This window comes from Candoia aspera, chromosome 5 (assembly GCF_035149785.1).
Source record: "Candoia aspera isolate rCanAsp1 chromosome 5, rCanAsp1.hap2, whole genome shotgun sequence".
Taxonomy (NCBI): Eukaryota; Metazoa; Chordata; class Lepidosauria; order Squamata; family Boidae; genus Candoia; species Candoia aspera.
This window is the reverse complement of record NC_086157.1, coordinates 49,595,924-49,619,698: the sequence shown is the minus strand read 5'-3', so window position 1 is coordinate 49,619,698 and position 23,775 is coordinate 49,595,924. Positions and strand designations below refer to the sequence as shown.

The 23,775-nt window shown below is 38.6% G+C and overlaps 1 protein-coding gene across 4 annotated transcripts; it reads left to right on the top strand.

Moving 5' to 3' along the window:
* Positions 1 to 1,044: 1,044 nt before the first annotated feature.
* On the top strand, positions 1,045 to 23,250 carry ACOT9 (acyl-CoA thioesterase 9). 4 transcript variants are annotated; one of them, XM_063305179.1, is made up of 16 exons: positions 1,049 to 1,179; positions 3,565 to 3,656; positions 4,166 to 4,192; positions 7,432 to 7,477; positions 8,788 to 8,958; positions 9,055 to 9,092; positions 11,154 to 11,237; positions 11,846 to 11,949; positions 12,803 to 12,876; positions 15,306 to 15,373; positions 15,602 to 15,713; positions 16,285 to 16,375; positions 18,167 to 18,252; positions 20,554 to 20,641; positions 21,682 to 21,832; positions 22,306 to 23,250. In XM_063305179.1, exons 1-16 carry the CDS (start codon positions 1,136 to 1,138, stop codon positions 22,368 to 22,370), a joined length of 1,341 nt encoding a protein of 446 aa, XP_063161249.1. In that variant the 5' UTR covers positions 1,049 to 1,135; the 3' UTR covers positions 22,371 to 23,250. The 4 variants fall into 4 exon arrangements, with proteins under 4 accessions (XP_063161253.1, XP_063161249.1, XP_063161250.1 ...); XM_063305182.1 differs by lacking the exon at positions 1,049 to 1,179 and adding an exon at positions 4,666 to 4,729 and having other exon boundaries at positions 3,595 to 3,656; XM_063305180.1 differs by lacking the exon at positions 4,166 to 4,192.
* Positions 23,251 to 23,775: the final 525 nt, after the last annotated feature.

Below are 23,775 nucleotides of genomic sequence, written 5' to 3'. Positions count from 1 at the left end.
ATTTTCACATTGATCCTACCTTATGAAGGTAAGTAAATAATTGTGAAAAATGAGTTTATCTAAGATGTCTTCTGGAAACATAAGATCAGTTTTGCCCTGTTTAGTTTTCCCAAGATAGGACAATATACAATATGCAGATGTGGGCAACCAGTCACTTGTAGGTTGCAGCCTCCTTGTACCCTTTTTGTGTCTCCCCCAAATCTTCGCCAAGTAAGCAAGGCCAGTTTTTCTGACTTTTTTTCTGAGGTGTTGAGGGTTAAAATAGATGCTTTAAACCTTATAAAAGTTCTCAGGTTTGTTGGAGAGGCTTTAATGGAAAAAAAAATGATCTGACCATCTGCAAGGCTTAAGGCATCCATTTCTTCCCCTCAAAATATTTGCCCCACCATCCCAGGACATCATGCCAGTACCAGCCTCTGCCCCCTCTTTGATTCTTATTCCTTTTTTGCCCATCCAAAAGCTTTTGCCAATCAGTGAGTTTCACACACCAATTGATTATGTCCACTTAATTTTCACACAACAATCAATTACATCCACTTAATTTAGCTGTTTCACACAGTTTTCTCCACCAAGTGGGCTAGGGTTAGGGCTATTGATTGATGGTTGGCAGTTACCTCTGAGAATTTATGTACCCACACCATAATCACATCAAGGATATTACACCCCCCCCCCCCCCGATTACGTCTGTAGCAGGCAGATGCTTTTGGGACATGAGTTTCTAAGACTAATGGTGGGCAAAAAGGGAACGGAGCCCAGTACTCAGAGACCGCCCCCCTCCCCCAAGAAAGGCCTTTGAACATTCTTGTGTAGCCCAAACACGATTGATGGAAAAGAGCTATTATTTCCCCCACGTTATAATCCCCGATGTGATCAACGACTAGCCTGGCTGATCAATGAAAACAAGAGCTGGAGTTCCAAACCCAGGAGCCGAGCGTCACTCCCCTTTGGGAAAGGAGCGCGTCAGTACATCTACGAGGAGGGATGACCATGAAGCCTTCCTGAAGAATGCGATGGTCTGAGCCAGTCTAGCAGGCACAGCCAAGTTCCTGTTCCAGGCGTGGTCGTTGGCAGGCGGCACCCGCCACTTACAGTGCGGCTGTAGCTGAGAGCGGCAAGCAGCGGCTTTTAGGGCGGAATGCGTTTAGCGGTCTCTACGAGGAGCAAAATGCTGTGGCGCAGGTAAGCGACGTCTAGCAACTTCAGCGCTTCCTGCCTTTGCAACAAAACAGGGGAGCCCAGAGCGAAGAAAACAGTAACGAGCAAGGAGCGGAACACACTTCTGCTGGGTTAGGCGCATACTGTAGGAGATCTAAGAGGCGGCTCTCTTTCTACAATCGGATCGCAAGCGAATCGTTTCCTAAAGGCAAAGCCCGCCCTCTCTCTTTTCCGTGGGCCTAGAGCCCTTCGACTTGCGCAGTCTGAGAAAAACACTGGGTGGAGAAAAGCCACCTCCTGGATCCTGAACGTTGTTGTTTTGGATTTACGCCTCATTTTGGCCTTCTTTTCGCCGACCGACAAGCACAGCACGACAGGATTCACTGTATTCCGGAGAGTTAGATTTATTACAGCCCTGGGCAGCCCCCTCCGCAACCCTCAGTGTTACTCTGCAGTATCGCCTTCCCCAGTCTTGCTTCCTTCAGATGTAGGAGGCTTTACTGTCTTTATGAAACCCGATATAATTCCGTAAACTGGTTTACAACCCACCATGGCTAAGGCAAAACCAAACAGACACATAAATTCTTAGCGTAGTGTGTGAATCAGGGTTTATGTTAAGCTGTAGCGTAGTTGGTTTATTTTGGATTAGCATGGTATGTGAAAATAGGCATTGTGGTTTGTTACTTATGGTTTAGTGTGTTCTGAGATATTTAGAAATATTCTTCCATATTTAGAAATGGAAGAGTCGCAAAATCCATCCATCCTTAAACTGACAAGAGTCCCACCACAGGCAGCAAAGTGTATAAATATTTGCTACTTTGCAGCCTCTTTTGAGGGCATCAAGTGACCAGCCTTTGAATGTTGGCATAAATGTGGGATGTATCTAGAAGTGTGGCCATGCCCCATTATCTTTGGTCACTGCCCGACATCCATCATGCTATTTTTCTTGTGATTATTGGCCTCAGTTAGGATTCTACTCTCATTCTGTTTAATTTTTATCAAACTATTCAGATATTTAGCTATATATAAACCCTGTTGACCCACCAGGGGTCATAAAAGCATAACAGCCCAATACAACACACTTTACATTTTACAAAGTGATTAATATAGGGACAGGAATATTTAGAAATGTCCAAGACTCCTTGTAAATTTCAATAGTTTTCTTTATTGCAATCTACTAAGTTTCAACTTTCAACTAAATACTTTTTTAAAAAAAATCGCTTACTATGATCAATTTTTTAGCTTTGTTATATACTACCCAGAGTTGCTTGCTTTGCGAGATGGGCGGCTATATACCGTAAATTGGAGAAATAAATAAATAAATAATGCTAGGAAGAGGAGAAAGGAACAGAGGGCAGAAATCACTTGTAAATGTAGCAGCCCTAGTTTTCCTTGTTACAGAATCCTGATTTTTGTATGTTTTTCTCGAGCTGTGAGGCTGATAAAAAAGATGGGTGACAACCAGAGAGAAAGAGAGGCAAGTGAAGGAGCATATAAGCACACTGACTAGTCAGAACAAGCAAGTTTGACACAAAGTCACCATAGATGTTACAGGACCAGGATGGAGGAGATAATTTGGGCAAATTTGGAGTGGCAGTATGTTTGGACAACTGAAGGAAGATAGGTGATGATTTAATCCAATGGTGGGAAATAGCTTCAAAATTGCATATAGCAAAGTAGTAGAAGTCAATAGTCAAAGCCTTCTCCCTGTTTAACTATGTGGGTTGCTTTCGGCCAACAATCTGAATTACTGGGATGGAGTTTGGTGTCAGATGAAGTCTCAGAGCAGCCTTATTTATAATGATTCTGGAAAGAGAAGTGCACAAGTTCCTAGGAGTACTCTGGAAAGAGCCTCTTTGTGCAAAGATTCTTGAGAACTCCAAGCATGTGTCATATGAAGGCGGGGGATACAATGCTATGCAGTATGCCGTCTCATCTCATTTCTTTCTCCATGTGCAAATGAAAAAATGATTTGGGTATGTTGGATACTTACATTTGCCTGGATAACTTTTGAAATATTTTCCCCCCCTCAGTAATTGGAAAGCAAATTCTTTGTGCAAATGTTATGCAACTGACTATATGTAAACATGGATTAAATACTGTGGGTTATGGGATTCTGTATAAGTGTGTTCCTATGCACAGCCTTTGATGATTACCCTTCTGGAGCTGTTCTGCCATTGTATCTGATGTATTTCATCAGCATATCTGTTTTATGGCAACTTCTTTTGCATATGCCTGCTCCAGGGGTGATCCTGAATGAGAATTTGGGGGTTGTAATCCCAATATATCTGAAGGACACTAAAATAGAGAAAGATAGTTCTATTCAGTGTACTGACTTTGAATCTAGGATTAAGGAGTCCAGTCCTACTCTAGCGTTATTGACAATGCTTTATTTTCCTTTTGATGCAGTTGGTTTTCATTAAGCAAGGCCCATCCTATCCTGATTAGGATGCTGACTTCATCCAGCAGTGGATCCCAGGTTATTCAGAACATGGAAGAAGGTAATGTAGCTAGCATATTCAGAAAGCTATAACCGTCTGTGTTGTAGTACCTTTTCCACAGAAATAAAACTATACAGTATATTGGGATTAGTGATTTATCTGTAATTTCTTAGGATCTGTAGAATTCTTTAGAAGAATAAAATAATCAGGGTTGTATTTTAGTTTTCTGTTAGTGACAAAGCTTTATACTAAATAAGTTTTGGCCAGGTCTTGCTGGGTAATTCCAGACTTCTATTTCCAGCAAAGATTTAGGTGAAGCAATCAAATCGATATGAGGATATGAGGAGAGTGAAGCTAGTCAGTATTCTGCCATACTGTATTTGCCTGGAAAATACATTAATTTTAACTTTGGAGTAGAAATAGGTTATCAGTACAGCAGAGTATGTTATTGTGTACTTGAGCATACTATCTTGTGTGAAAGACCTGGAAAATGATACAGTTACTTTACCCTCCTCCCACTTTTTTTTTACAATTGCCCTGATAGTCTAATTATTTTTTCTATTTCACAGGACATTTCCCCATTCATGTGAATAATGGTGTGTTGTGGTAACTTGTATGCTTTTTAATATGACTATTAGTGTGCTCTGTTTTTCTTTTTTTTCTTCTTACTGGAGGTTTAATGAAAAACTTACATTCATATTTTCTGGCAGTTATTCTGAATCATTCCTGTTAATGGCACTAAAGGGGTGTATATTGCTAAGCAAATCAAGCATGTCTTATTAATCAGAATGCAAACTATAACCTATAACTGCTCAATTAGCTGCAGTTTTATATCTTTTTGGCTTCTTGGCCTGTGCTTGCAATTTATTTATTTATTGCATTTAAACCTCCACCTCTGAGCACTCAAAAAGCTTTATCCTCCCTACTTTCCTCCCTGTGTGGGGTAGGAAAAGCGGCTAGCCCAAAATACCATATTTAGATGGGAACCTGAGCTTTAAATCTTAGCCACTATAATACCCTGGCTTGTCATGCGTCAAAAGCTCTTATGCAGTCTCTTGCTTTCTGCCAGTGGAATGCATTCCCTCCTTTGCTGAATACAGTAATCGAAGCAAACGACAGATCCTCTCTGGCAGGTATGAAATGTTTGGAAATAAGTATCGGCTCCAGCGGTATATTATTTCATCCATCCAACTTATCTGTATTCTCTTTAGAGGATTTGTTCAACTCCCACTTCTTACCTTGGTCTTTTTTTTTTTTCTTTCTCAGGACATCTTGCATCTCACTCAGCCAAGAAATGGCCTGATTTGGGGAGAATTGAGTGGTTTGGGTACAAGAAAGGTTTATCTCCAGGAAACCTTCCACTCCAATCTCACTCTTAAAAATCCCCAAGCAAAAAAACAAAAAAAAGACCAAACATTTCAAATTGGTAATCTTGGAATAGAATTTTGGGAGGTTGGGTTGTACTCCGCAGTCCCTCAAGGACTCCCTGATCATGGCACTCCTCTAAGTGAATGGTGGGTTTGTGCCTCCATGGGCTAATATATTCAAGACATTGCCTGTCTCAGTGATAGCGTAAAATATAGTTGGTACTGATCACCCTGCATGTCATAGGGTACTTCCAAAAAAGGGTCTTATCCTGCATTTGCGCTTCTTATTCATCAGTGTTAACATGGAGATCAGCTACTTCATTTTCCATTTGAAAATTGGAAATTCCAGTCTTCTTGTATTTCTCCACAGTAAAGTTGATGGAAAAAATATTAAAGCTGTGCAGTGCTTCAAATTAAAAGGAAAACAGGTGCTTCTGGTACATGCACATGTAGCATCTGTGCTGCTTTTTCTTGCACAATCCTGGGAAAGATGCAGGTACTTTAAGCAGCTGCCAACAGGTGCTGCATGAGGGCTTCCAATCCTTACTGTTGCTCCCTCCCACAGTCTGGGCAGGAGGGGACCTGGTTTCTGTCCCCACTACTTTTTATAGAGAAAATTCTTTCTGTGTTTTTACTTGGAGAAGATCAGTGGAACCTACATTCAGTTTCTGTAATGAGCAGATTGGCTGGGATGTGTGACAGGCTACAGTCCTTTTCAGAAAGAGGTTACAGATTTCAGAAGAACATACAAGTTGTTTATGACGCAGTTAATGTTAAGGAGTTAATTGAGACTTGGAGACAGTAGGAGAAAGGAAAAGATAAACTGACAGAACCTGTGGGCTTTAACCCAGTTATCTTCCAGGCATGGATACACACACTCATACCCACACACCCACACACTGCAGGTAGAATGAAATAGGACTCAAGATACAAAGAAACAACTTGGATCAATGTATAATATAAATACATTGAAAAAAAGAGATTCCAATTCTCATCTAGCTCCATACTTCCATAGATGCTATTGCCTTCTGATACTCCAACTTCTTCTTAGATTGTGGTGTTGTTTTCTGGTAGGAGTCAGATTAGGGAGTGATGCCCCTTTCCTCTGATGAAAGGCAAAATGAAGCTGATTGCTGTAGACTTTAAAAGCTTACGGGGGTTGGGTGCGGGACACTTAACACTCCTGATTAGTTGCTCAGAATTTATATCAGGTTGGGTTGGTCTCTGTCCACAATTTAGATCAGCCTTTCTCAACTTTTTGACCTTGGAGGAATCCCTGAAATATTTTTCAGGCCTCGGGGAACCTCTGCACATTCAGGCTCAAATATGGGCCAGAAGTTACAAAATTATTATATTGGTTTCATGTGCATATGCATTCACAGTGTTCTTAAACTGAAAATAAAGAATGAAACTTACCTCTTTAATGTGAAGTTGCCCGAATTTGAAATAATATTTTGAATAAATTGTAATCTCCCAGGGAACCCCTAGTGACTCTCACGGAACCCTATGGTTCCTTGGAACCCTGGTTGAGAAACCCTGATTTAGATTTGACAGTTTAATTTTGATTAATTATTTTATATGTGAACTTTTGGGAGTGTTTTCTCCCCCTTTATTACAACTGCTAAATAGAAATCAAGCCAATTATTAGATAAGTACTGTATAGTATGAAGTGCTGAAAATCTTTATTTATTTGATAAAGTAAGTCAGGATTCTGCATTTGAATAAGATTGTTTTCTTGGATCAAAATCAATTTTGAAAATGATCAGATTTGTTTTATTGTTCTAAGTCAGCCAGGTTTAATGTGCCTTTTCTATTGATTTGGAGTGTGACATTTTCACTAATGCACAAATGCTGATAGCTGTGACTGAGATGTGTATTCTAGCTCCATCAAAAAACTCATCTGATTTGTTTAATAGAATCTAGATGTGCATTTTCAGATGTGTAGTGGTATCCTATTAGGTATGTAAATGGAAACTTGCTCAGTGTTTAAATTTCCCTTGCAGTTTCAGGAAAAATGTGTATGGATATGTATGTACAGTGAATTGATCTGAATATTTGTTTTGGAAGGTGAAAACTTTCTTGTTGGGCAACACTCAGAATAGGCTACAATATCCAAATATTCTTGTATGATCCTCCATGGTTTTAAGTGTATTGTTTTATTCTGTTTTAATTCTTGTATGCCACCCAGGATTGTGAACAAGTGTGTAGCCTGAAATGTAAATACTAAATCAATCAATCAATCAATCAATCTAGATAACTAGATTTTTTTAAAAATTAAAATGTTACAAAAACAGAAAGCATGCCTTTCATTATTAAATATGCTTATAATCATGGAAGTAGTAATGAACCTGGTCAGCTGTTCAGCCATTCTTTGCATGACTTCTGCTTTTCAAAACTACAGAACTGTAGTAGTCCTTGGTCAGATTTATTCCATTAAATATTTCTGACTGAGTTTTATTTTGTTTCAGTGCGAAATAGATTGAGAGAAATAGTGGGAGCATCTGCCAACTGGAGGTATGGTATATATTAACCAGTTGTGGTACAATTGCATTTCTTAGAAGTGAAAGAGGGCATTACAGTATATTCTTATAAAACATTAATGGCCTTTCCCACCCTAAGGATGGAGCTGATCATACTGTAGCTGCCTAATAGAGTAAACCCATGATTTAACCGACTAATGGGGGACAGAGGGAGTTAGACCCAATGCCAATTAAGTGCAAATGGGATTTTACACATGCTTAAAATATCAAACAGATTTTGTCCATTGCATCTGAAGTCTGATAAACTGAGGTTTGGTATATCAAATGGTGGGAATGTGGCGGACTGAGCATCTGTGCCCGCAAGCTCTGCAGGCAGAACTGGGATTGTGGCAGTTCCTTTGAGCTCAGGATGGTTTCTCCTGTAGCCCAGAGTGTTTTTCTGGATTAAGGAAAACGCTTGGAACTGACCCATTCGTCCTCCAGATGGCAAGTTGCAGCCAGGAGATCGTGGACAGCGCGCGCGATCCATGGGTAAGACTTCGCCGGGAGGCTGGGATTTCATCATTTCTGAGCTGCTCTGCAGCCCTTAAAGGGACATTAAGTCCAGCCACCCCATTTCTAAAGCGCCCAATTTTTTTTTAAGTATTTGTACCCTAAGAGAGGCTTTCTACATTAAGGAGAAACGATCTCTCTTGGTGCTTATCGTTGTTTTTGTAATTAATTAAAAATTTTTTTTTTAAAGCTTTGGATTTTGCTTTTCATCTAATATTAAGGAGGGTTGAGAGTATGTTATCACCTCTGTGTTACTATTTTTGCGCTAATTTTGAAGATTTTGGCATTTTTCCTACACGTTGAATCTGCCATTCTGAACTTTTACTTTCCTGCCACTACTTTCTCTGGGAACTGTCTGTTATCTTAACTCAGTTTGGAAATTTTCCATTGACTCTCACTTTTGCTGGTTAAGTATCGGGGGTGGGGGCATAACTTACTGCTTCAAAAATGGAGGATCTTAGCCAGGCTTTCTCTGACTGTTGCCAAGGTATCAAAGCAGATATTAAGCAGATTCCTGCCAAGGTGTTCTGCAAGACATTCGGAGCATTGCAGAAAATATGTGGTCTGAAATGTGCCGTCTGGTTGGGGATGATAAATCACATGTCTTTTGGAAAATTCAGCATTGTTACTATCATCCTCAAAAAGCAAACGTTTCCTTATACTGCTAGTGGCAAAGATTAACTATTATTGCTCAGCAGCTTATTCTGGTCAAGTTTTACCATTCTGTTAACTTCTGTCCTGATTGTTTTTACAAACTTGGGATAATCTGATTTTGCTTTTCCCTTCCTCCAGAGACCATGTGCAAGCAATGAATGAAAGAAAAGCATTACATACACTCCTTGCTAAAACCCAAGCTGAGCTGCCTCCTAGGAAAATGAAAGACAGTTATATAGAAGTCATCTTGCCTTTAGGAAGTCAGCCTGAAATACGAGAAAAATATCTCAATATGCAAAACACTGTCCGGTAAAAATAGCCTACTTCTATTTTTAAATAAAATAAAACACTTGGCTCTGTGGGGCTGTATCATGCATGCGGATTAATTGCCGTGTAATATTTTAGGTTTGGTCGAATTCTTGAAGACCTTGACAGCTTAGGAGGTATGTGGTACCTATATAATTTCATTTTTATTAGTGATCTGGTAGGTTGGATAATTTGAACCCATTTGGAATATATAACATCTGTATCATTGCTAACTAAACATTTTGCAGAGGAATGGCTTTGAAACTTGGCAGCTCTCTTATGGAACCACTGAACTGATATTACAAGTTGCATTGTTGTTAAGGACTACAGCTCCTTGGGCAAGATGAAAATTGGTAATGAACTGCCTCTGCACAGCGGGATCAGTGAAGGAAGATAGAAAAATACCATCTAATAGGTTCATCCCTTGCATTTTCTTCTCCCCATCTATTCTCAAAGCAGTTATGCTTAATTAATTAAATTGAGTTAATCATTTAGAAGGGACGCGGTGGCGCTGCGGGTTAAACCGCTGAGCTGTCGATCGGAAGGTCGGCGGTTCGAAACCGCGCGGCGGGGTGAGCTCCCGTTGTTAATCCCAGCTCCTGCTCACCTAGCAGTTCGAAAACATGCAAATGTGAGTAGATCAATAGGTACCACTTCGGCGGGAAGGTAACGGCGTTCCGAGTCGTCATGCTGGCCACATGACCCGGAAGTGTCTATGACAACGCCGGCTCCAAGGCTTAGAAACGGAGATGAGCACCGCCCCCTAGAGTCGGATTCGACTGGACTTTACGTCAAGGGAAACCTTTACCTTTACCTAATCATTTAGAACTCCTTTAAGAGTCTAGATAGCATTATTGTGACTTCCTACTTCATGTATTTTTTGTAGCAATGAGAAATGCATACAAAGTGAATTTTCTACATGCTTTCTACTGCCCCTCTTGGGTTACTAATTTATTATTTATACACCACTTTTCTATTTGTATAAACACTGTAACAATTTAAACATACAAACTGGAAACATAACACTGAGATCAATGTAATCCAAATTAAAAGCAGTATAATCAATTATCCATTAAAAGCTTGGCAACAGGTTTTGCTACTTTCCTAAATACAGGGGGAATGTTGTCTTAAGCCTATCCAAGTAGCAGTTTACTCCTGTACTATAGCAGGATGAAATTGGCAGGATCATTATTTTCCAAACATAGGATTGCAAAGGTGCTTGAGGAATGCTGATATGATAGGAGCCCTACTTAGCTGCTACAAACGAGTTATGTCCTCCATACAAGCAGTATTGTCAAGTGACTTTCTCCATGACTGTAGACATGTGATGTTTCCATGGGTACAGCAGAAATATTTGTATTGAAGAGGTCTTCCCATATACAGTAGTTGTATGAAGTATAGGATCCAGGTTCATATGAAAGACAATACACAGTTATACGCATGAAGCTTACAAAGTACAGACATTCAGGCTATAGATAAGCTAACTCTGGCTTCTCACAGATATAACATCATTATAGGGGTTTACCACTATCCCTCACACAAAACTGGTGACTAGAAAATGGATCTCTGATTTCATACCATGTTTAAGTATAAGCTAGACAAGCTGTGATGTGCAACATGCCTATTTAAAAGAAACCATTAACTAAAATTGAGTATACTAGCTTCCAAACTAGTATTGGTATCTCAGTGCTACATGTACTTGAGCTTTTCAAGGCTAGGAGTCCAAATTAATGATAGGCTGTCTTTAAAACTTTTCATTGAAGAAACGTGTTATAATCTGCTATTTCCATTAATGAATGAATGTTTACAGAACCTGTCAGTTCCTTAATACCTAAGACAGTCAAGTTCTTGATTTGTGCCTTGGTTATGTCACACTTGGATTATTGTAGTAGTCTGTTGGCTGGGTTGCCCAAGACAAGACTGGGTTGTTTCTGTCCTTTGATATGTGCCCAGAATGCCATCCTTTGACATGTGTCCAGAGTGCTGCTGTTCATACTATTCTTACCTTCCTTATTTTGCCCCTACTTCTTTTTATTGCCAGTCATTATATTATATATTCTATGAACTTCATACATTTAAAAATGTCTTTGAATGATACAAAGGTTATGCTGAGAGGTTTTCTCCTTAGGGGAAAAATATAAATGCTAAGAGTAATTAATACAGCATTAATACATCTCTGTTTCTTTATTTGTCTACAGTTCTTATTTGTTATACTCACACAAAACCTGAAGCTACTCTGAGATCTCCTTTGTCAATTGTTACAGCACTTGTGGATAAAATTGGTAGGTGTTTTGAGTCATTAATGCCTTGATATCTGTATGGGAAGTTCACACTATGTTATTCAATGGTAAAAGAACTGAAATTAATTTTAACCCAGATGTTGTGGGGGAACGGCAGAAGAGAAGACAAAGCTCTCCTGACACATTTAGAGGAACTTACTCAGGGATAAATATATGTTCTGGTGAATATGCATTTGCTGCCAAAATGTCATTTTTGAACCAACCCTCTCTGGTTTGCTCAAATATCTAATTGAAGAAATATGTCATATCATAGGCAAAATGTTATATCATGCTACATGTATCCCAGATGTTGTATTATACATACAGGAAAGGCAGCCAAATATGTTACTACTTTTTTCTGAAAAATCAACCTGAAAACTAAATAAAAGCTTAAAATTTTCAAAAATTCTTGCAAGATTACCAAAAGTGTCAGTGTTCTTGATTGAGTTGCAAGAGTAAAATTGAAAATAACTGGTACTACAACATTGCATGAAGTTCCACGTTGCTAAGCCCAAACTAATCCCTCAGAAGTAGCACTGTCCTCCCTTAGATAATTGTTGATTATCAGTCTTTAGAGGCTGTGCTCTGACTTCTTCCTTGTATGCTTTTAGGTTTATGGAAGCAGCACATTCATCCGGATTGTGATATCAAGTTCACTGGGAATGTTTCATGGGTAGGGAATACTTCAATGGAAGTGAAGATACACATGCTTCAGGTTAGTGACAGCAGATGACCTTCGTTTGCCCATAAGCATTACTGAATTTAGATTCTTAGATTTGGCAAGGTATAATGCATCCTGTAATAAAATCCTGACTTGCTGCAGGCTAACCATATAGTAAGACAGTATTCAGAAGAAGTAGGTCCAAACTGGAATATAACATTTATTAAAGTGCATTTTGGTCTGTTTGAAGAGAATGTGATTTTTGACTGGCACAATTAAATATGCAAGGAGAATCCTGCTTATAAACACTTTTTTATTAAATATTCACACATGTACACATTGGCAGTATATAGTCTATTTAGATTTTCTTGGTGCCTTCTTTTTTCTTTTTGGCATCCATAGTAAAAATAGTTCAGGTCTGTAAGGATTGCCTATTCTAAAACACCATCAGCCTCATAAACAGGATCATAAAGATATCCTATTTATTAAAGAATAGTATGCAGGATCACAAAGAAAGCTGAGAATGGAAAAAGTGCGCCAAATGCAAACTAAAAACCCTCAGTGCAAATGAAATCCCTCCCCCCGTAGAATCTTCCCAGGCTCACAATCCCAGGTGCTCCTAATGGCTTCTGATGGTCTGCGGGAAAAGTCCTTGAGCAGAGCACATAACCCAAACACATTCCATTGAAATGAACATAGATACAGAGCTTGGCACAAGGTTTCACAGCAGCTCCCTCCCAACAGAAACACGCGTCAGCACCATGGCATGTGAAACGTTACGATGTACAGTGCACATTGAAACAGTGAACATGACAAGTTCTGAAACAGTTTATCAAGTTTTAATTGAATTGTCACTGGACGCTGATACTAACCATGTTTTTTTCCCTCTCATATTCTTTTATTTTAGTTACTTGATGGAATCTATTGCCCTGTGTTAGATGCAACTTTTGTCATGGTGGCCCGTGATCCAGAAAATAAAAGGTTATGTTCCTAGTAGTTTATTTTAAAGAATCAGTGAGAAATGCAAGGGATGGTCAGAGGTGACGAACCTGTTGACCTTCAAGTGTTGCTGAACTTCAGCTTCCATCAGCCCCAGCCAGCATGAGCAGTGGGATGCTGGGGTTTCTAGTTCAGCAATATAATAGGTTCTCCACTGTGTTCAATCAGGTATAGATGCTTCCTTTTTTTTCTGTTAGCTATAGCTATAGTCAGACACTTACACCTGTACACATTTATATAAATTATATATGCAACAGTCTAGGTTTACTTCTTACTATTTCCCAGTGATATGCAAAGATTTATAATGAGAGAATTGTGCATATTTGTTTTGTTACCTCTATTTTAAACTTTATATCAGCATAAAATGCAATTCCATGGGGAGAAAGCAAACCAATCTAGAACTGTAAACATAATTAATGTGTCACAAATCAATGGAGTGGAAACCAGATCAGAAATATGTTATAATAATTAATTTTAAATGATTTATAACAGACTGAAGAGAAGACTGATCTTCTGGCTGGGTGGGGAATTCTGGGAGTTGAAGTCCACACATCTTAAAATTGCTAAGGTTGAGAAACACTGACCTAACCTATTTTGAGTAAAGACATTTCTCAGAGATGTATGGTCATAAAAATAAAGTGGGTAATTCTATTTTAATAAATAATATTTGTAAAACAAATCTTTATCTCTTTTGAATTACTCAGAGTTGTTTCCCACAAAGTTTTGCTCTATGAAGGTCAGTTAACTTGGTAGTGCTCAAAAAATGGCTGCAGTTACATGTACTTGTACAGATGATAGTTCTGAACCTGAGATCAGGCCAGTGTCTCAGGGTACCCCTCACACACTATGCATCTCAGATTCACATCTAGCCATTTCGTGTTTCATTCATGTTTTAGTTAACTCTTGGAAATAATTTTTAGAACATGATGGGGGAAGTGGTAAATACAGAAACCTTAAATTTTACAGGAAATTCAATTTCGTATAACGCCTTGTATGAACTCTTAGGCCATACTCACCAAGTCCCATAACTTTCCAATTACTGTGTTGTAAATAGCTGGAAAGTGAAGCTCTGATTTCTGTGTCACCCATCCTCCTTCTCAGACACTATTTTTTCCCTTACTTCAGTGAATCATCATGTTATTGGTTCAATTTGCTAGTTTGTGAAATTGGCTTAAGGCTGTAGCAGAAAATGCTATGTTCAAAGGTGTAGGATTGCATTTTTGGTGTTAGAGATATTTGTGTCTGAAAATAGATAGTTTGTTGCTTATTTTATTATTTTATTTTATTTGAGTCCTAGACTATACAGGACTCCAGAATATGTTAGAGGTGCTAACCTATTATGTTAGTATTGGTTTCTTATTTGATTACTTATTATAATGTTTATATTGCCCAATAACTAGAGTTCTCTGAGTAGCATACAGCCAGTTAAAACATATTATAAAAGCTAAAACAAAATAAATCAGTTTAAAAAGCAAAAGAAAAACCCTTCCAGTAGAACAGTGATAGATATAAGAAAATCAGGAGTATCAATATTAATGGCAATAAAAACAATAAGGCAGCAACAAAATAAGAGTTGCAAAATACCAAAATATGTCAGACTTTGGGGCTGTACGAGGGACGCAGTGGCTCTGCAGGTTAACCGCTGAGCTGCTGAGCTTGCTGATCAGAAGGTTGGTGGTTTGAATCCGCGTGATGGGGTGAGCTCCTGTTGCTAGTCCCAGCTCCTGCCAACCTAGCAGTTTGAAAACATGCAAATGTGAGTAGATTAATAGGTATCGCTTCGGCGGGCAGGTAACGGCGTTCCGTTTAGTCATGCCAGCCACATGACCACAGAAGTGTCTACGGACAAACACCGGCTCTTTGGCTTTGAAACGGAGATGAGCACCACCCCCTAGAGTCGGACACGACTGGACTTAATGTCAAGGGAAACCTTTACCTTTACCTATGGGGCTGTACAGTACTTTAGATTCAAGGCAAAAGGGAGTTTCAGAGCACACAGGTTATGAATATAGTTGCTATCTACAATTCCTTATAGAAGCTGGGCCTTATTGTAGGATTTTTCAGCTATTGTAGGATCCATAAATATATTTAGGTTAAGGAGTTCCAGAGAGGTGCTATGTTTTCACCCTCCTGCATGCTCTGGAGCACAGTTTTGCCTTCAGACCTGAAGTGCTGCACTGTCCTAGTGGACTGCATTGACTGTCCTCTTCAGATCACTGTCTTTTCAAGTTAAATCATTTCTATTGTTGAATAGCAATAAGAAAAAATGGTTGCTTTAAAACACTAAAGTAGACATGGAGATTTCTCATTGCAAATGAACCTGTACATAGGTAACTATGCTGGGTTGCATCCAAAAACTTTTCATTTTTTCCCCTGTAATGCATATTGTTTTTTTATATATATCTCTTCAGACCAGCGTTTGTGAATCCTTTAGTTGCTGAAACCCCAGAGGAGGAAAAAATCTTCAAGGAAGGAGAAAGTAAGTAATCTTCTAATCCTTTTTCTTTTTGCCAGTGGAGAAGTTTTGTTTTGCCATCCTTAATTATTTGGGAAAAAAAAAATATTCTTTGGGGGTGAAATCGTTTGGAACCTAAAATAGTCCAAAATGTGCTTACAGATTTCAAAAAAAGTATCAATTTTGAAAAGCAGATGAAATACAGCTGTTAGAGGCTATTGTCATTCATGTCATGTTCATTCAATTGATCAGAGAACAAGATCAGGCGGCTTGAATCTAGTAAGGCTTCTTTACTGAAAGTTGCTCCCACTGCAGAAGAAAGAAATATTATACACAACATATTCCTGAATACTCTGGATTCAAGGTAGGCAGTTCAGTTATAAACACTTATAATAGCTTTCCCAAACCTGATGCACTCCATGCATATTAGGATCACAATTTGGAGGATTCCCAGGAAATGTGGCACAGCAGTTAAGCTGCTGGACTGTGACTAGGTAGAGCCAGATTTAAATTTATTCTCAGTCATGGATGCTCAGTGGGTAACTTTGAGCCAGTCTCTCACTTAACCTAATTCACAGAATGGCTGTTATAGAGAAGAATTTGAGGAGGAACTGTTTGAAAATGGAATGTGTTTATAGCATAGTGATGGGAAAGAATAACAGCAACAGAATGTTCTTGGATTCACCATCATCTGTTTCAAATGGGTCTCCAGATGTTCTACTGCAGCTGCCATCAATCCTTATTGACCATCTTACTTAGGCCTCTTAGGAGGAGACAGGTAAGAAAGTATGTACTGTAGGTGAACCTAAGGTCCTATTCCTGTTCTCAGTATGTGGATGAAGTGGTATCCATAGCCTTAGATAAAGGTTGCAATTTACAATATTGGGATCAGACAGAGTCCTTGACGTTCTTACATGTCTTTCTCCCTTTTCTAGGACAGTGAGTTTTCACAGTCGTGTGCTGCCACCCAATTCAGTATGGATGCAAGACACAACATTAAAGGGTTTGGAGATCTGCCATCCGGAGGTATTTTGCTGAACTATAGTGCTTTTAGACTAATCCTTATGTTTGGCTCTTGTTTCAAGTTGGCACGTGGTGTGGTACTTTCTATAATAGCTATTTGGCAGTTTGATTTCTTGATAAATATTCATAGCCATAAAGTCATGAATCATCTTCAGAGATTGAATTGCTCTGTAACCTTAATATTTAAAGAAGACTTTATAACTATATTAGCCAAGAAAGACACACCAAGTATATAGTGTGAGTATTGCCAGTTGGTGCTTGTAGCTCTGACTGGTAGCAGTTTGGGGGGAATTATCCTTAATTTCAATTAACTGCAATAAAACAACAGCTGAAAAGTGCTTTGAAGTTTTATTAATCTATGGCCCTGAGGCATTCTCTTTAGAAGATGACAAAAGTGTGCAAGCAAACAGACGAGCACTTTTTATAAAGCTTAATTACATACTGTACATTATCTGCATCCCTTCCTGTATATCTTATTTGAAGCAAGCAGCATTGTTTAGCAATAACGTGTGTGTGTGTGCATGTGTGCGTGCATGCCTTCAAGTCATTGTTGACTCCTGGAGACTGCCTGGACAAGTCCCTGCAGTTTTTTTGCAAGGTTTTTCAGAAGTGGTTTGCCATTGCCTCCTTCCTAGGGCTGAGAGAGAGTGACTGGCCCAAGATCACCCAGCTGGCTTTGTGCCTAAGGCAAGACTAGAACTCATGGTCTCCTGTTCTAGCCTGATGCTTTAACCATTACACTAAGCTGGCTCTTAAGCAATAACTTGCTTATTAGCAAATGAATGAATGAATGAATAAGTAAATAAATAAATAGTGTACTTGAATCAGGCACAGTTCCTGGGAGTCCTACAAAGGTAGCTTTATACATCTTATTGGTGATTCTTCTCTCTCCCAGTACATAATTACCTATTTTATCTGCTTCCACAATGGCTTCTAGAAGAACTTTCTCTCTGGAAGGCTGTTTAACTAGTTTCTAGCTTGTTCTGTCTATACTCTCTGTGTCTGCTGATTTTGGGGTCCCACACAGTGTAATGACAAATATGTGATTTCTTTTATAGCAAAAGTTGATAGATTGAGTAAATCCTTGTTTTTCTTGTTTTGTTTTATAATATACTACTGACTAGGTTATTGTGGCCTTCTGTTTTCAGAGAGTTACAGTCTTTTCCCTGATTTTGTACTTTGAGCTTTTTCTTATGAAATACTCTATTAACACAAATTGTCCTTAATTTAAAAAGAGCTGTGTATGCATGTATGTATGTATACATTAAGTCAGGACTGATTAAACTGTATCTTGGGATTCCGAGGTTTGGTCACAATAGCTGTGGGGAAGGGTGTCACATTTTTTTTTCTTTTTTAAACTTGATCTGCCTTGCAAAGAGAGAGTGGGAGTTCTGTCAGTACTTCCCTGGGCTTTGCTCCTTACTTTGTCTGCACAAGTCCCAGTGGGCAGTTGGCAGTTCTATAAAGTTTGAGAATTCCTTTGATACATAGATTAAAATTTAATTATTAAAAGTAAGTGGTATCTTTATTTCTTGCCCAACCCTAACCCTAATGAAACCATTAATGTTATTCGTACAGGGTCATACAAATTCCTTTATCATTTTAGGGGCTAATGGTATTACAGGAGAGCAGTGTTTCTTAACCCGCTGGGGAATTCCGGGAGATGAAATCCACACATCTTAAAGTTGCCAAGGTTGAGAAACACTGCAGTAGAGGGTTTGATAGACCCCGTCCTTAGTATTTTCTATGTAATTGCTCAACATTCACTGGTCCTGTTGGTATTTGTACGTACAGAAACGTAACATTTTCAACCGAATCTTTGGAGGCTTTCTCATGAGAAAAGCATATGAACTTGGATGGGCTACTGCCTACAACTATGGGTAAGTAATTAGGCTGTCTCTCTCTTCCTCCCCCTTGAAATACGTCATTTTCAGAACAGTGGGGAAGGGGGAGGTAAGCCTCCCTTCTCACTTAGCATCTCTTCCCTGGTTTTTGGGATAAGGAGGTCTCCTCTTCCCTTGCCTGGTCACTTTGCACAATCTGAGCAAGAAGCACATTGCACAGTCAGTCAGTGTAAATTTGTTGTTAAATATTTTTCTAAGTCACATCTTATGTTTTCTCATTTTCCACTAAACTGAATAAAATGTCTATTGTTTATAATGTTGTAAGCGTACAAAAGATGAGGGAGCAGGCCAGCAGGAAGATTGGAAGCCATAGCAGGAAGATGCTGGGAAAATTGGAGGGAGGGCCGTTGGGAATGTCAATGGCAGGAATGGGAAGATGCGGAAAATATTGGGGCAGGCAAGTTGCTGAAAAGAGAGGAATGGGCTGGCAGAAATAGCAGCCATGGAAATATTTTTGGAAGATTAAGGCTGGGGGCGAGGGGTGAACTTAGAACCACTTGCTGCCTAATTTAAATAACAGCCCTGCTGTAAACGATTTGTTCTACAGCATTCCTGCCCTGATGGATAAAGATATATTTGGCCTCATTTTATAGGTACTAGTAAACAAAGAATAAGCCTTGGTGATGAGTGAAAATTTAAGATGCATAGGAAAATAAGTGAATAACACTATATTGAATCATAAACATCTTCTTAACTGCTAGGCCTTTTCATTTTCACAAAAACTGCTTAATTTTAAGTCATTATCTGATTATACAGTTGTAACTATATTGCCTGATAAAACATTTTCACATGTTCTAGATTGGCCTAGTGCAGTTAAGACTAATTTATCAATTGTAATTTAATCCTGTGTCAGATGACAGTGGATATGTATGTAATTTAAGAATGCAGGAATTGAGATTTTATTCATCTGTTAACCCTGTGTGGCAGAAATCAGTTTGTTGAGATGACAATATCAATTCTTTCCATCTCATTCTGAGTAGGATATTGGGTTTTGCAATGCAGCCAGCATTGCCAATTCAAGACTATAGCAGCTACGAGTTATAAAAAGCAAGATTTATTTATTCATTTTATTATAAACAAATAAACATCATTGCAATAAATTCTAGTCAATAACTCTTGATGATGTTACTAAACAGCATGTAAGGGTAGATAACTCCAGTGCAGAAAAGGCAGAGAGGGAAGTGATAAGAAGCTTAAGAGCTTACTGCTAGCTATAGGAATTGCAGTAGAGAAAAGATGGAAGAAAAGAAACAAATTTTCTGTGTTGATGGAAGTTTTAGTTTGAGTCTATGTTATATTACAAAGCTTCAAAGATCTAGTGCTACCTCGAGGCATTCTTCTTCTTTTTAATCCATTAAACCGTGTCTGATTCTTGGAGACTGCCTGGACAAGTCCCTGCAGTTTTCTTGGCAAGGTTTTTCAGAAGTGGTTTGCCGTTGCCTCCTTCCTAGGGCTGAGAGAAAGTGACTGGCCCAAGGTCACCCATCTGGCTTTGTGCCTAATGTGGGACTAGAACTCACAGTCTCCCAGTTTCTAGCCTGATACCTTAACCACTACACCAAACTGGCTCTCATACTCTTCATTAGGTGTGGCCTTTAGCACTTGTTCAAGTTTCTTTCCACTTACACAGGAAATTATTCAGATCATATCTGATGTTGCCAGTTATGTATTTTTATATTCAAGTGTAGGGACCTATGCTCTTGGCACTGGTGGGAAGGAAAAGTACAAATTAAATAATATAATTTGTATGTGAAGATATTTCATGTTATGCTTGAATGGCTGTGGAATTCCACATAATAGTTCGCACTGTTCAGTAATAACTTCTATGAGGCCCACTTGTCATTTGTATATGTAGTTAGTTGTCTTCTAGTAATAGCTTATGAACTGTGAAATCAGCTCTTGCATGCTTAAACTGATTTTAGCTTAGTGAAATAATAAAGTCTTTATAGTTCCTATTGTGCGTATAGCATACTACAGTAGGCAGTTATGAATGTGAGTTTGTTAGAATTTAAGCAGCAATCAGGAGGATCACTTTAAGATTTTGTTACTGGGTTGTCATCTATACCTGAGAATCTGTAGTCTAGTAAGAGTTTGCAAAATATACCTAATTAAATTTCTATTTCTATACTTCTATTTTATATTGTCTATTAACAAACTTGAGGTTCATAATAAATATCTAACATGGAATATAATTTAAAATATAAAACAATCCATATCCATCTTTTAAAAGTATGTGTGTGTGTATGAATATGTATAATAATTTTTTTCTTACTCCAGAAACTCCAGACCTTATGTGGTAGCTGTAGATGATATTATGTTTCAAAAACCTGTTGAAATTGGATCCTTACTATTACTTTCTTCCCAGGTAATAGAATAAACATATTAATAGAACAAACTAATTTAAAGTGTTTGGATTACTCCACCACTGAGCAATAAGAAGTTGGATAAACACTGATCTCCTTTTTCAAATACAGGTGGACTTACGATGGCAGTTGAGACCGGAATTTCCATTGCTAAGTGATGCAGTCATAAAGCGCAACCACATTGCTTAGCAACGGCAATCCCTGTAGTTCTGGTTGCTGTCGTTAACTGAATCCCACGGTCGTTAGGCAAGGCAATTTCCTGCCAGCTTCCCACAACCAAAGTCAGTGGGAAAGCCAGCAGGAAGTTTCAAGTCCCAGGCCAGCAGGCAGGCAGATAATTGCTGCCGGGTGGGGGAGGGTGCATGAGAGGGTCAGGGAGGATGTGTGAAGGTGCGTGAGAGGGTATGTGAGGGTGCATGGGGGTGTGGCATTGATGCATGGGGCTGTAGCATGGGTCAGGTGAACAAAGGTGCATAGGGTAGGGCGCAGCTGCACAGTGTGGCAGGTGTGAGTTGGGGTGTGGTGAGGGTCAGGGAGAGTGCACAAAGGTGAATGGGGGTATGGTGTGGGTTGGAGAGAATGCACGGGGGTGCAGCGAAGGTGCGGTGCATGAGGGTGCGCAGGGATGCATGAGTGGCCGGCGCAGCATGAGCGCAGAGGGGCTGGGGGAGCATGCATAGATGCAGGAGACTTACCACAGCAGTTTGTGACCTTTCCTGCCAGCTTCCCCATTGACTTTCTGGGGAAGCCAGCAGGGAAGGCTGCAAATGGCAACCATGTGGTCGTGGGATGCTTGGCAACTGGTTAAGTGCAAATTGGTTGCCAAGCGACCAGATCATGATGACATGACCACTGGGGTGCTGGGATGGCTGGAACTCCGAAGACTGGTTGTAACCATCATTCGTTCAGTGCTGTCGTAACTTTGAATGGTTGCTAAACAAATGGTCATAGGTTGAGGACTACCTGTAATAAAATATCATACATACTTTATTCATGTTTGAATTTTGCATGTCCAATAACCTATTGATACTAATTTTTAAAGGTATGTTATACTGAAAAAAATAATATCCAGGTTCGGGTGCACAGTGAAGTTTACGATCCAGATACCAGGGTACACCACACAACCAATGTCTTCCATTTCACATTTATGTTAGAGAAGGAAATACCAGATGTTGTTCCTAAGACATATGGTGGTGAGTAACCATTTGAATATCTCACCATCTATGTGAACGAAGAATGAATTTGTGATGAATTCTAACGTAGTTTAAAAGTAGTGACCTGTTAGAAATATGAGCCTGCTTGTTTTTCTCTGTTCCATAGCTTCATTTATCTGGCATATAATATGGCACTATAGAATACTAATCTCTGCCATCTGTTTTTAGATTACTTTCAGTATTTCAACCGTACCTAAGTCAGTATTTCATGTCCTCTATTGGTATTGAGCTTCAGTTTCTTTAGTCTGTATTATATGAATTATTTTAAATAAATGAAGGAACTAATTAAGCATCTTTGTGATGATGGAGATGATAACACTTGTTTTATCTGTCTGGAAAAAGCAAGCTTAAAAAAATTAATCTGCAGATAAAATTTGTGAAAAATAAAAAAACCTAAGCATCTATCTGATCATGTCATCTTAAGAAACTTGACATTCTTGCTTTTCTTTCAGAATCGATGTTGTATTTGGATGGAAAACGGCATTTTGATTCAGCTATGAAAGAAGACATAGCATAGTATCAGCACAGCAGTATAGCAAAATGCTATCTTTGGATGGCCTTGGAAATTTCAACACAGTGGTTATCAGAACAAACTGAGAAGTATGTTTACTCCAAAAACTTCATAAACAGTGCAGAAATATTGCAAAGAATTTAAATTTCTACCCAGGTATTTTTTTGTTACTATTTATACAAATATTTTAAAGTTCTCATTGCATATATCTTCATATTTTTGAGCATAAAACAACCATATATTCTTCATATTTTTAAGCATAAAACAAGTACAGTATACCTCACTGAGGATGCATTAGGATCGGAGTGGGCTATAATACAACCAGTAGTAAGTGAAAAAAGCTACTTCTGAGTAGGAAGTATAGAAAATAATATGGAATAATGCTCCAGAATATCTTTCATACCTTTTAAAGACTTGTACATTATTCAAACTCATATACAACATATAGTGGGAAGGCTATATTGAGCCCATTAAAACATTTCCCACTTTTCCCTTTGGATCCATAAAGAATCTCAGTGTACTGGTTGGTGGTTATTTTTTTGAAGATTTTTTTTTAATGAGAAAGTTTTGGCAAGCCTGGTTCCCTGTATTTGTACAAATTCCCTGTCCTGCCCATGTACTGATAGTAAGATTTGGTCCTTATGTAAAGCACCGATTCCTCACTGGGACAAATCAGAAACTGTAGGACAGAAAATAGTGCTGTTTTCACAATAAACTATGACCAGCTCTTGCTGCCACAGGAGCATCTTTGTATTAATAAATGCCTCATGAATCTTGTTTTTATTACACTCCTTGGAGATACTGAAAGATTATGAATTAATGTGTATGCTTAATTAAAAAAAAACTATATACGTGATTGAAATAATATACTTACTACTGCAAGTTGGCTCATTTCCATCTTTTTAGTTCTGTGTTAATTATTTGATTGAGATGGTGATTTTCTAATCAAGTTCAAAGAAGCCTGAGGTACTTTGGAAGCTCCACAGCATTTTCACAGAGAAAAGTAGTAATAGCACATAAATGTCTCTGAAAATCAGACTGACTTGCCATCATTTTTTAAAACTACCTATAGTATGAAGTTGCAGATAATGTTTTGATTCCAGACAATTAAAAAACAGTGATAGCCGTTTTATCAATTAATTCCTGACATTGCAAGAGCAGCATGAAAAAACCTGAGAGAAAGTCTGAAATATCCAGGGGTTTTCTTGGCAGAAAAATAAATACTAAAACTATTCCTCAAAGGTTCCGTTTGAAAACCTTGAATTAAAAGAGACTGCAGAGAACATGATGACCCCTTATATACATCATAGTAGTGTTTCTAGTATATGAGGAGATATGGACTCTGAACTTTTAATCTTATTGATACTTTCCATGTTCTTAAATGATCTCTTTATAGCTCCTACTATCATTG